Source organism: Gorilla gorilla, chromosome 7 (assembly GCF_029281585.2).
Source record: "Gorilla gorilla gorilla isolate KB3781 chromosome 7, NHGRI_mGorGor1-v2.1_pri, whole genome shotgun sequence".
NCBI classification, from domain to species: Eukaryota; Metazoa; Chordata; class Mammalia; order Primates; family Hominidae; genus Gorilla; species Gorilla gorilla.
Window position 1 is genome coordinate 100,394,377 of NC_073231.2, and position 13,513 is coordinate 100,407,889.

The following is a 13,513-nucleotide window of genomic DNA, read 5'->3' on the forward strand; positions in this document are numbered from 1 at the left end:
TTTGAAAGATGCCTATGAAGACTTTATACCTATTTCTACAAATAATGAACTATTTTCCACAATTATGAAGAAATGAGCCCTTAACTTTGAATCTGTCCCATAACACCCACCACAAAGTAGCTAGTTTAACTCTTTTTCTTTTTTTTGAGACAGTTTCACTCTTGTTGCCCAGGCTAGAGTGCAATGACGCAATCTCAGCTCACCACAACCTCCGCCTCCCAGGTTCAAGCGATTCTCCTGCCTCAGCCTCCCGAGTAGCTGGGATTACAGGCATGTGCCACCATGCCTGGCTAATTTTGTATTTTTAGTAGAGATGAGGTTTCTCCCTGTTGGCCAGGCTGGTTTCGAACTCCTGACCTCAGGTGTTCCTCCTGCCTCGGCCTCCCAAAGTGCTGGGATTACCAGTCCCAAAGTGCTGGGTCAGACCAGTCTGACCAATATGGTGAAACCCCATCTCTACTAAAAATACAAAAAATTAGCCGGGTGTGGTGGTGGGGTAATCCCAGCTACTCAGGAGGGTGAGGCAGGAGACTCACTTGGACCCAGGAGGCAGAGGTTGCAGTGAGCCAAGATTGCACCATTGCATTCCAGCCTGGACAACAGGAGCAAAACTCCATCTCAAAAAAAAAAAAAAAGGAGTAATAATAATAGTAAGATACATTTATAAATATTTCAACTAATTCCCACTTATTTTCAAGAGAAAAATCAGGTTAAAAATACTTCATCTACCTGGTTACACCACCCCAGGATATTTTAGAAAACGTAAACCTAACACCATCAGTTAAAAAAAAAATGAATAAAGAAAAATCTTACCTAGTACACAGGTCAAATAATTACTGTTTTCAGGTTTAAGATGATATATGCATTATACAGAAAATATAGAGCCAATTACAATGCAGCATAACCATAATTGAATAGCTTCAGGATTTTATTACTTGTAAAATATTCCCTTACATTTTTGCATTTAAGAATATGTTTCTAAGACAATCTTTAACCAAAAAATACTTTTAAAAAGAGAGTTGACTTACCCATATGCTCTATTGTCTGGCAGACTGCTATGGGCTCTTACTCCTGGGGGTATGACTCGGACTTCATTGATATAAACCACGCATGGAAAACGAACCACATCTATATGAGAACTTTGCTGTAACAAAAAAAAAGCCGGAGGGGGAGGGGTTCGGAACATTCTGTAAAACAGTTTCTCTATTCAAATTTTATTCATTCACAATGTCACATGTAAACTTAACATTCCATATCATTAAATATATTATATTATTTACAGTGTTGTATAAATAGCTGATAAGATGTACTTACTTAAGTTTCTCAATTTGCCTAACATTTTCTGCCATGCATTTACTTCCCTGCTGATGTTTTGCTTAGACTAATATAGACACAGAGTCCCTTATCTGAAATCTCTGGAGCCAAATGCCTTTCAGAATCCTGACTTTTTGATTTCTAGAAAGATAATATAATCTAAATATTGCATATTACTTTAGACCCCCAGTGGCTTCTGCAGCAGCACCCTGTAATCAAAACATTAATATTCTGCAGCCGCACGTATCAACATTCACACTAAATAAAGATTATGGCCGGGCGCAGTGGCTCACACCTGTAATCCCAGCACTTTGGGAGGCCCAGGCAGGTGGATCACGAGGTCAGGAGATCGAGACCCCGGTGAAACCCCGTCTCTACCAAAAAATACAAAAAATTAGCCGGGTGCAGTGGCGGGCACCTGTAGTCCCAGCTACCTGGGAGGTTGAGGCAGGAGAATGGCGTGAACCCGGGAGGCAGAGCTTGCAGTGTGCTGAGATTGCACCACTGCACTCCAGCTTGGGTGACAGAGCGAGCGACTCTGTCTCAAAAAAAAAAAAAAAAGAAAAAAAAAGATTATAACAAGCACCATATCAGTTCAGATTAGACTGCATGGCCAAATGAATTCAGGGCAGGGTTTTGTGTTTTTTGGTGTAAGTTTTTTGCCATTTTTGAGTTTCTGAATTATAGATAAGAAACTACAAATCTGTACTTAGATCAGCTTACTTTGTTAAACTTACATACCAACTAATATCAACGAAAGCATTAATATCAGGGAAAGCATTTAGATACTGAATAGCTGAGATAAACCCCTCCTAAAATTAAAAAAAAAAACACCACAAACTAAGAGTTTATTATATAGAAAAAAAATAGAAGCAGAGGTGCATGCCTGTAACCCTAACTACTCAGGGGGCTGAGGTAGGAGGATCACTTGAGCCCAGGAGTTTGAGGCTATAGTTAAGTTATGATATGACTGCCTCACTGCACTCCAGCCTGGGTGACAAAGTAAGACGCCATCCTGCGGAAAAAAGAAAAACAAACAAAAAAAGAAACAGCATAAATTATATCTAGTATATACTTACATCTATCATTTGACACAGGATTAGGCAAATATAATTCTTGTTTTCAATAATTAAAAAGAGAGTTTTCACATTGTTTTTGGACAATTTTATGTCAACTTTTTCTATTACTTCAGTCAACTGTTATTACCAAGTGGTCAAAGTCCATCATGAGAAGAATGGCTCACATTATTTGCATCTAGAAAGACTGAGTCTCGCTATAAAGAATATCATGCTTATCAACAATGAATTTAAGGATTTACAAATAGCCTTTCAAAATCTATTTTGTTTGTATATAAAAGAGTTTCTGTATTTGCTGCTACCAGTTCTGTTAAATATTTATTTCTAAATATTTATTAAATGTCGACTATGTTCCAAAGTATGCTAGTTCTGAGGCTACAAAGACAAGACATAATCTCTGCCATTATGGAACAGACAATCTGTTGTGGTAGACAAGCAGATAAATTGCCATGATACAGACTCACAAAGGATGCTATGAAAATTCAGAGGGGTATTTAGGTCCCCAGCCCAGGTTGTAGGCAAACAAGGGAGAAGGCATGCACAAAAGGAATGCAAAAGAGAACATGGAACATTCACAAAAGTGCAGGCTGGGAGCCATGGCTCACACCTGTAATCCCAGCACTTTGGGAGGCCGAGGCAGGAGGATCACTTGAGGGCAGGGTTCAAGAAGATCAGCCTGGGCAATATAGGAAGATCCTGTGTCTACAAAAAATTAAAAAATCAGCTGGGCATGGTAGCACATGCCTGTAGTCCCAGCTACTCAGGAGACTGAGGTGAGAGGATCACTTATGCCCAGGAGGTCAAGGCTGCAGTGAGTCGTGATGGCACCACTGCACCCCATTCTAAGCAACAAAGCGAGACTCTGACAAAAAAAAAAGGGAAAGAAAGAAATTGCAAACATAGTTCATCATAGCTAGAGGGCAAAATAGCAAAACAGGGGAGGAAAGCAGAGAAGAGTAGCTAAGAACAACCAACAGAATTACAAATAACAAGATTTTCATCCACAGCCAGAGGACAATTCCCAATCTGTATCTCCATCTAGGACCTCTCTCCTGAGCCCCAGGCTACTATATCCAACTGCCCACTCAGCTTCTCCATTTCAATGTCCCTTGTGCACCAAACTCAACAAATCCAAACTGAATTCTCCTACATTAGTGACGGCATCACCATCCACATATTGCCCAAGACGTTACTATCCTGGACTTCTCATCCTCTCTCATCTATATCATCTATCTATTCAAACACCAAGTCGTATTGATTAAAGCTCTCCTCCAGTCCGGCTGTCACTCCTTTAGTTCCATATACTACATCACTCCAATATGAATTACAGCAATAGGATCCTAACTGATTTTGTGCTTCTTTTTTAATTTTTGTTTTTTAAATTTTTATTTCAATAGTTTTTGGGATACAAGTGGTTGTTTACATGGATAAGTTCTTTAACGGTGATTTCTGAGATTTTAGTGTACCTGTCTCCCAAGCAGTGTGCACTGTACCCAATATGTAGTCTTTTATCCCTCACCCCCGTCCCAACCTTCCCCCTCCGAGTCCCCAAAGTCCATTATATCATTCTTACGCCTTTGCATCCTGTGCTTCTTTCTTGCCTCCCATCAACCCATTCTCCTACTGAAGTATGGTCTTTCTAAACTATAAATGTACCACTCCCCTGATCTTACTGCTGCCAAGCCAAATTCCTAGGTCTTATAAACAAGACTGGCTTCTTTATTGCTCCAAACTTATATCCCTAGCTTACCATGCTTTTTCTCATTTTTATGCCCTCACTCATGATGTTCTCTCTGCTTGAAATCTATCACATCCTTCTGCCCCAACTCCTTTTACAAGTAAACTTTCTCTTGAAAGCTGAGCCAGATCAAATCTAGATAGGTGCCTCTCCTCCTAGTGCCTAAAGTCCTTTATCTAGCTGAATTGTAATTGCCTCTTATCTCTCCCATTAGACTATGTGTTTAAAGAAGACAGACCTATGTCTTAGTTTACTGTATATTCATAGTGCCTAGCATATTCGTTTAATACATGAATTTTTAATAGGCACTTGATTAATGGTTATTGAATTGTGTTTTCAGAGAATTAAAAACAAAGCCTAGGAAAACAGGTTAATGGGAAATCATGGAAGGTTCATGATCAGGAAAGTAACAGGAATATGAAGAAGACTGGTCAAATTCCACAACTCTGAGCCACAATTATCTTTGGAAGGAGTCATTTACCTGCATGTTTAAAGGTCACAGCATAACTGTTTCCCTTCCTTATTCTTCTATCCCTGCAATTATCTTCTCTTTCTACCCTCTCCTTTAGCTATCACATCTACTGCTACCACTTCCTTTTTCACTTCTGCAGATGAGTTCCTAATTGGTTTCCTACAGTAATTTTTAAATGACCTCTAAAATACAGGATTTTCCAGTATCGACCTAGTCTCCTAGAACTGTATTTTAACCCAGCACTTCCACACTGGAAAGTACTATTAAAAAAATAACTAAAAATGTGTAAAACAATTTAGCTTCAAGAATAGTACACACCACTGTAAAGTCAGAAACCTAAATGTATGATAATTTAGTATATAAATAATAGCATTAATATCATAGCACTTTGGGAGGCCAAGACAGACAGATCACCTGAGGCCAAGAGTACAAGACCAGCCTGGCAACACGGCAAGACTCCATCTCTACAAAAAAAAAAAAAAACTTTAAAAACTAGACGGGCATGGTGGTGTGCACCTATAGTCCTAGCTACTCAGGAGGCTGAGGCAGGAGGATTGCCCAGGTCAAAGTTGTAGTAAGCCATAAGCATACCACTGCACTCCAACCTGGGCAACAGAGCAAGACCCTGTTTCAAAAAATATATATAGCATTACCACTTAAAGAATATTACACAGCCAATAAAAAAGGATATTATATAGAATATCTAAGGAGAGAAACAAGATGGTTAGGGGACAGTGATGAGAGACTTACTTTTTACCACATACTCTTTTGTACCTTTTGTATTTGTACCTCATACATGTATTACCTAGTCAAAAAAAAAAAGAAAATTTAAAAAAATAAGCTTACTTTTGAAATATTATATAGGTGTATTACTTCTTGATTCACAAAGATGTACAACACATTGTTAGGTGAAAAACGAAACCACAAAACAGTATTACAGTATTGTAATATTAATGTGGGCAACAGGTGTATACATTTAAGCATAATATTTACTAGAGGATTTGGAAAAATATTAATATAAAGACAGCTGTTAATTACAGTGTAAAATACAAAGTAAAAGCTGATTACAATAGGGAGAGATACAGAAAGGAAATTAATTCACTCATCAACAGGAATATACAAATACAATAGCTTTCCACTCATATACTTGTTTACCAAATAATCTTGCTTAAATCTGATTTTAACTTAAACAACTTTTTCTAATATTGTATATGTTGTATATGTTAACATTAGAGATATAGTTTGCTTTTTTATATTTTTTCAATTATTTATTTATTTATTTTGAGACAGAGTCTCGCTCTGTCGCCCAGGCTGGAGTGCAGTGGCACGATCTAGCCTCACTGCAAGTCCCACCTCCCAGGTTCACGCCATTCTCCTACCTCAGCCTCCCGAGTAGTTGGGACTACAGGCGCATACCATCACGCCTGGCTAATTTTTTTTGTATTTTTAGTAGAGACAGGGTTTCACCAGGTTAGCCAGGATGGTCTCAATCTCCTGACCTTGTGATCCCCCTGCCTCAGCCTCCCAAAGTGCTGGTATTACAGGCATGAGCCACCGCGTTTGCTATGTTGCCCAGGCTGTCCTCCAACTCCTGGGCTCAAGTGATCCTCCCACTTCAGCCTCCCAGGCTGGGGCTACAGGCACACATGCCACCACACCTGGCTTATCTTGCATTCTTGATTTGTAATGTTAAGTGTTTTTTCATTCACGGGAACACTATTCCCTCACAATCAAATTGTCTTTTAATAAGTTTAACTGCTTATCTTCTGAACTCAGTGGATTGGCCTTATAAATGTGTATCAATTCTTTATGTGGAGAAGAGGAAATTATTGGTAAAATAAATACAATACCAAAAAAAGAGCTGTTAATGGCAGCTGGCAATAAAGATTTCCTGTGTGAAACTAATAAATGTCTCTTCTCTACCATATTACAAATTCCTTTGAAATCAAGGGCAATAGGTTTTGTTCTGACTTGTATTGCCCCTCCTAAAGCCATACCCTCACCTTCAAAAGTTTTTCATAAATAATTGTTAAACAGATTCTCAACTTCCTATGGGGCAAATTAATCTGGCTAATTATCCCGTTCCCATCAAACTCACTTCCACACTCTTACCATCATTAGTCCCACTAGTTCTCCTGTCTCTAAAACTAGAATTTTATCATTTTTAACTACCCTATCTCCTTCACATAATCAGCTGCCATCCTGTCAATTCTATAGTCGAAATTTGTACATATCCAAAACTTGTATAAATCCTCTCCTACGTAGTTCCACTGGGACACAGCATAGCACTGCCTTAGAGCCAGAAAAATGTATGATGGTGGATCTTAATCTAGCTATGCTATTTTAGGAAAGTCACCTAATCTCTCAGGCTCAGTTTCCTTATCTATAAAATGTAGATGACTACTTTTGAAAACTCAGCGTGGGCCCTGCAGTGGCTCACGCCTGTAATCTTCGCACTTTGGGAGGCTGAGGTGGGAGAATCGCTTGAGCTCAGGAATTCAAGACCAGCCTGGGAAACATGGCAAAACACCGTCTCTACAAAAAAATACGAAAATTAGCCAGGCGTGTTCGTGCACAACTGTAGTCCCAGCTACTCGGGAGGCTGAGATGGAAGGATCGATTGAGCCCTGGTGGGAGAAATTGCAGTGAGCTGTGATCGCACCACTGCACTCCAGCTTGGGTGACAGAGCAAGACCTAGTCTTAAAAAAAAAAAAAAAAAAACTGATGGAAGGACCAGAGATGATTTACTTAAGTTATCAAAGCCCACTGTGTCTGGCACAAATTAAGCATTCAATAAATGTTAAACAATGCTTACTGCCCACTGGCTAACTCAGGTTTTCATAACATCTCACTTTTTCTCTCTGATTTTGTCACCTCACCTCTATTTTCTCTGAACCATTTTTTTTTTTTTTGAGACGGAGTCTCACTCTGTCGCCCAGGCTGGAGTGCAGTGGCACAATCTCGGCTCACTGCAAGCTCTGCCTCCCGGGTTCACGCCATTCTCCGGCCTCAGCCTCCTGAGTAGCTGGGACTACAGGCACCCGCCACCACGCTCGGCTATTTTTTTGTATTTTTAGTAGAGACGGGGTTTCACCATGTTAGCCAGGATGGTCTCGATCTCCTGACCTCGTGATCCGCTCGCCTCGGCCTCCCAAAGTGCTGGGATTACAGGCATGAGCCACCGCGCCTGGCCTTCTCTGAACCATTTTAAGTATTATTGATCAAGTAATCTATCTAATGTATCTTACTAATTGTATGATTCGCCTGCTCAAAAACTACCCATTTCCTACAAAATAAAGTCCATAATTTTTATTTATTTATGTATTTATTTATTTTAAAAGACAGAGTCTTGCTCTGTCGCACAGGCTGGAGTGCAGTGGCGTGATCTTGGCTCACAGCAACCTCCTCCTCCCGGGTTCTAGCAATTCTCCTGCCTCAGCCTTCCGAGTAGCTGGGACTATAGACGCACACCGCCACGCCCAGCTAATTTTTTGTATTTTAGTAGAGACGGGGTTTCACTGTGTTACCCAGGCTGGTGTCGAACTCCTGACGTCAGGCAATCCACCCGCCTCAGCCTCACCAAAGTGCTGGGATTACAGGCGTGAGCCACAGCACCTGGCCTAAAGTCTGTAATTCTTTGTTGAGCATTCAAGGAGCTCCATGATCTGTCTTTGAATTGCCTTGGGTGCCACTTCACACTGCTACTTCAAGCATACCCTAACAGATGACTGACTACCCCAGTAGAATGCCCTCCTTTCCTAACTACAACTGTGAAATATTGCCCCTTTCACCAAAGACCAAGTTCATAAGCCAAACACCTTGATGAAGTCTTTCCTGATACACTCAGATGAAAAGTTATCTCTGCCTCTTCTGAAATAATGTATCTTTTATTTATACCCACAAAGGGAGCTAGTTCTAATACGTCAGATACTGATGGGCATTTTGTAAACTAAGATGATAAACCCCAACGAATTCACACTGTGCTTCTTTATGTGATCATCACATTCTAACTCAAATCACAATTTTGTGGATCTAATCTCCAACACTGAGTTATAACTTCTTGAAAACAAACATTTCAATATTTCGTATCACCCACAAACCCCTACTTCCTCCTTCAAGACTTGATTTAAATGTGATCTCTGCTAAGCCTTCCCCAATCACCCCAGAAGAAAGCATTTACCATCTGCCCTATGCTCTCAAGGTACTCAATGTTCACCTAAGAATGAATAAAAGAATAGAAATACATGATAAACTAATGAAGGCCAATTTTCCTAAACTAGAATAGTACTAAACTAACTCATCACATGCCTCTTTCTCTTTTTCCTTTTTCTCTTTCTCTTTCTCTTTCTCTCTTTCTTCCTTTCGAGACAGGGTCTCACTCTGTTGCTCAGGCTGGAGCACAGTGGTGTGATCTTAGCTCACTGCAGCCTTGACCTCCCAGGCTCAAGTGATCCTTCCACTTCAGCCTCCCGAGTAGCTGGGGCAACAAGATCAAACCACCACAACTAGTTAATTTTCTTTTGTAGAGACAGGTGTTGCACTATGTTGCCTAGGCTGGTCTCAAACTCCTGGACTCAAGCAATCCTTCTGCTTCCGCTTCCCAAAACGTTGAGATTACAGGCATGAGCCACTGCGCCAGGCTCTTTCAGTTTTAACTGTTCTCTATTTCTATACACATGATAAGTTTGTTCTGATCCAACTACTGCCTCCATTGAGGGTTTTCTAAATCTCGGCTGGAATGTCAGATATAGTCATTGAACAGTGCTAACTGACCCACATTAAATGTGAGACCATAAATTAATTGTCAGTAAGAAACGCTAACTCAAAGTTCTCCAACTTTTGACTTTTACAAACCTATAAACCATTCGTTAAATTAGATCACAGCTGTCAACTTTTTATTTTGCCAAGTAAAGCATTATGATACAATCACTACCCACTATCATTACTATCTCATAAAAGAAAGAACATTTTAAACATTCTCCATTCAAATATTTATTGAGCACCTACATTTTGCTAATACTGTCCCAGGCACTGGAGATACAGCTGAAAAAAAGAGAAATTATATCTGTCCTCAAAAAGCTTGATACAAGAGCACACTTGATAAAAATAAAAGGAAAAAAATAATCTCCAAAGAAAGAACAGTTCTCTAAATTAAGCTTACATTAAGACAGAAAAATGTGAAGTTCGTTTTTTTTTTTAACAATTTCTCCGTAGACTTCATTCAAGTTCATTTTTGGTCTGCTTTCAGGAATCTTTAGTTAACCAGCAATGTTTAATCTACATATTGCAGGGCCAATTGTACATTCAGGGGCGCTCAAGTAGTTTTGTACAGAAATATTACTCCACAACACTCCACCTCCAACCTCAAAAGAGATGTCTGCTGATGAGTTTAACTATAATTCTCACAACTCTCCCCTCTTCGCAAGTATTCTCCGTGAATGCATCTCATTCCTAATGTGTGAAATCTCTCCGAGAGACAAGTATTAAAGTTTCAGGCCAAATCGGAGAGCACCGTAATCCTAAACCAAGTAAGTGTCACAACTGGGGAACATAACTCCCGACAGAAAAGAGGCCAAAGAGAAAGGATTTAGAAACATCGTGATTCGGAAACCACGAAGCCAACGTAAACTATTCAGACTCCGGCACTACTGTCAAACACTACTGTCAAACCAAGACCCCTCCCAAACGCCATCTGAGGTAAACCTGAGAACCCTGATCCTTCTCAAGGCCCAAACCTGACAGGAAAAATAAAAAATAAAGCCATGCAAGCAGAAACGCCAACTCGACCAAAGACACGGAGGGCCCAAGTTAAAGCAAGGAAATGAAGGGGCTGCTGCAGCCCTCCCTCAGACGCGATGCTCACACAGCTCCGGGGAGGGTGTCTGTGTGTAAGCGAAAAATTAAAGAAGCAATCTGCAGAAGGAAAAGTCGAGAACGCCTAACGGTTTTTTTGTAAAGATCCCAAGTCGAGAAGCAGCGTTAGAATCAAGTCGCCAAGCCTTACCTCAGCGCTCGGATGTTTAAAAGTATCTAAAAATAACAGCTCCATCGCCGAGTCCACCGCCATGTTTGCCGCTGGCGGGGAACAGGGGAGAGGACTTCCGGGGCAGCGCTCCAGCCTCCGCGACAGCGACTCAGGAGAGGAAGAAACAGCAGGACTTCCGGTGACCAGAGCACTAGCGCCGCAAACCTCGGCCTATCCCAACGCATCTTGTTGCCCGAAGTTGCCGGCCCCGCCTTTTCCAGCGCGGCGGAGGGCGCCCCCTAGAATGCAGAGGTGGGCAGAGGGAAGTGAGATGGGGACTACGGGGTCTCCAGTGGTTCAAACCTGTCGTTCCTCCGCGTTACAGAGCTACAGCGGTCTCCGGGTGGCGAAGTGCGGAGACGGGATTTTGGAGAGGGTGGGATGGAGGAGGGGGAGGGAAAGCTGCCAACTTTGGATACCAACCCCGTACACCCACCGAAGGGGATGTCCCACTTTTTCCAGCGCTGGGAGCAAAAAGATAACAGTGAGCGAGGTTGAAAAGTAAGACATTGATTTAAATAGAAGAAAAACTGTTGTTTCAACAAACGAAGAGATTCTTTGTTTTCTTATCTGTAAAATGTGAAAAATCGTACCTAACCCACAGGCTGATTGTGAGGAGTAATTGAAATAAAATTCGAGGAATTGTATAACGTGAAGTACCATGAACAATAAAACAGGAGGCAGAATGAAAAGTAAGCCTCTGTCGGGTGTTGATGAGCTTTGGAGCAACGAGATAAACACAGCGGGTTTGGTAGTCTAAATGGCACAAACCCTTAGCAGAGCAACTAGGAAATAGCTTGTAAAATTACACGTGCCTACCACTGTTCTAGGAAAATTCTCGCCCATGTATCTACAAATACAAGAATATTCATAGCAAACTTTATAAGTTGCAAAAGAGCAGGAAACATAAGTGCCATTGACAGAAGTAATAAGTAAACAGTGGCGTATTTATATAATAGTATATAGCAGGTACGAAGAATGAACCAGTGCTATATTTACTAGCATGAAAAACCCAAAAAACAGGGTTGGTGGGCGCTTTGGCTCACGCCTGTAATCCAGCACTTAGGGAGGATGAAGCGGGAGGATCGCTTGAGCCCAGGAGTTGGAGAACTGCCTGGAAAATATAGCGAGACCCCGTTATTCACAAAAAGAAAAAAAAAGACACAAACCAAAACAAAACAAATTTAACTCCCCTCATCGCAAGCCGGGTGCGGTGGCGTGTTCCTGTGGTCCCAACTTCTCGGGAAGCTGAGACAGGAGAATCTCTTAAGCCCAGGAGTTGGAGGCCAGTGGGGACACCCATCTCTTAGAAAAGGAAATAAAAAATATATAATGTAAAATAACATCTATATAATTAAAAACGTGCAAAAGAATATAAAATTTTAGGAGTGTACATATGTCATGAAATTATAAAGTCATGTATTGGAGTAACTAAAATTTCAAGATAGTGGTAAACTGGAGGGAGATGTAATGGAGAAGAACAGAAAGGCTTCACATGCCTTGGTAATGTTTTGTTATTTAGGTTAATGTTAATTTCACAAGCATGCCTTATATTATTGTTTGTACCTTCTGGTATGTCTGAAATATTTAATAATAAATGAATTTCTAAAGTAAATCTCCTATCCACATCCTTCCTCAGCCATCCAGTTTCCTCTATTAGCTAGCTATAGTTTATCTTTTATTATTTGTTCTTGCATTGATATTTATTGCTTTTAATATTTTTCTGTTTTCTGATTCTTGCCTTTTTTTTTTTTTTTTTTTAGAAACAGGGTCTTGCTTTGTTGCCCAGCCTGGTCTCAAACTCTTGGCTTCAAGCAATCCTCCTGCCTCAGCCTCCCAAAGTGCTGTGATTATAGGCATGAGCCACCATGCCTCCCCGCCCCCCCACCTTCTTCTGTGTTTAGGCTTATATGCTGTTCTCTTTCTAATTTCTACCACTGATTTTTATTTTTATTCATATTTCTTATTTATTACTATATGTATTTATATAAATTTTCCCCTAAGCTCTCCCTTAACCAATGTACTATATAGTGCTTTTATTGTTGTCATTTTTACAGTCTGATTTTCTTAGCATTGATATCCTTTTTTTTTTTTTTACATTTTTATTTTTATTTCAACAGTTTTGAGGGAACAGGTGATGTTTGGTTGCATGGAAAAGTTCTTTAGTGGTGATCTCTGAGGTTTTGGTGCACCCATCACCTGAGCAGTGTATACTGTATCCAATGTGTATGTAGTCTTTTATCCCTCACTCCCTCGCCCACCCTTCCCCCCTGCCAGTCCCCAAAGTCCGTTATATAATTCTTACGAGTTTGCATCCTCATAGCTTAGCTCCTGCTTAATAGTGAGAACATACCATGTTTTGTTTTCCATTCCTGAGTTGCTTCACTTAGAATGATGGTCTCCAGCTCCATCCAGGTTGCTGCGAATGCCATTATTTTGTTCCTTTTTGTGGTTGAGTTAGTAGTATTCCCATATATATTCCCATACATATATATATGTAGTATTCCCATATATATATATACACCACATTTTCTTTATCCACTCGTTGGTCAATGGGCATTTAGGCTGGTTCTGTATTTTGGCAACCGTGATCTGTGCTGCTATAAACATGTGTGTGCAAGTATCTTTTTCATATAATGACTTCTTTTCCTTTGAGTAGATACCCAGTAGTGGGTTATTGGATCAAATGGTAGTTCTACTATTAGTTCTTTAAGGAATCTACGTACTGTTTTCCATAGTGGTTGTACTGGTTTACATTCCCACCAGCAGTGTAAAAGTGTTCCCCTTTCACCACATCCATGCCAACATCTGTTTTTTTTTATTTTTTAATTATGGTCATTCTTGCAGGAGTAAGGTGGTATCTCATTGTGGTTTTGATTGGCATTTC

General features: G+C 40.4%; 1 protein-coding gene across 2 annotated transcripts in view; it reads right to left on the bottom strand.

Moving 5' to 3' along the window:
- VIRMA (vir like m6A methyltransferase associated) overlaps window positions 1–10,918 on the bottom strand; it is a 65,391-nt gene extending 54,473 nt beyond the window's left edge. Inside the window, exons 1-2 of one of the 2 annotated variants that reach the window (XM_019032693.4) lie at window positions 10,606–10,918; window positions 1,029–1,144 (exon numbers count right to left, since the gene is read on the bottom strand). In XM_019032693.4, coding sequence (XP_018888238.1) covers window positions 1,029–1,144; window positions 10,606–10,668 — 179 coding nt within the window. In that variant the 5' untranslated portion in view covers window positions 10,669–10,918. Of the gene's footprint in view, window positions 1–1,028; window positions 1,145–5,350; window positions 5,379–10,605 lie in introns of those variants that run through there. The other variant, XM_055349401.2, reaches the window with a different exon arrangement.
- Window positions 10,919–13,513: the final 2,595 nt, after the last annotated feature.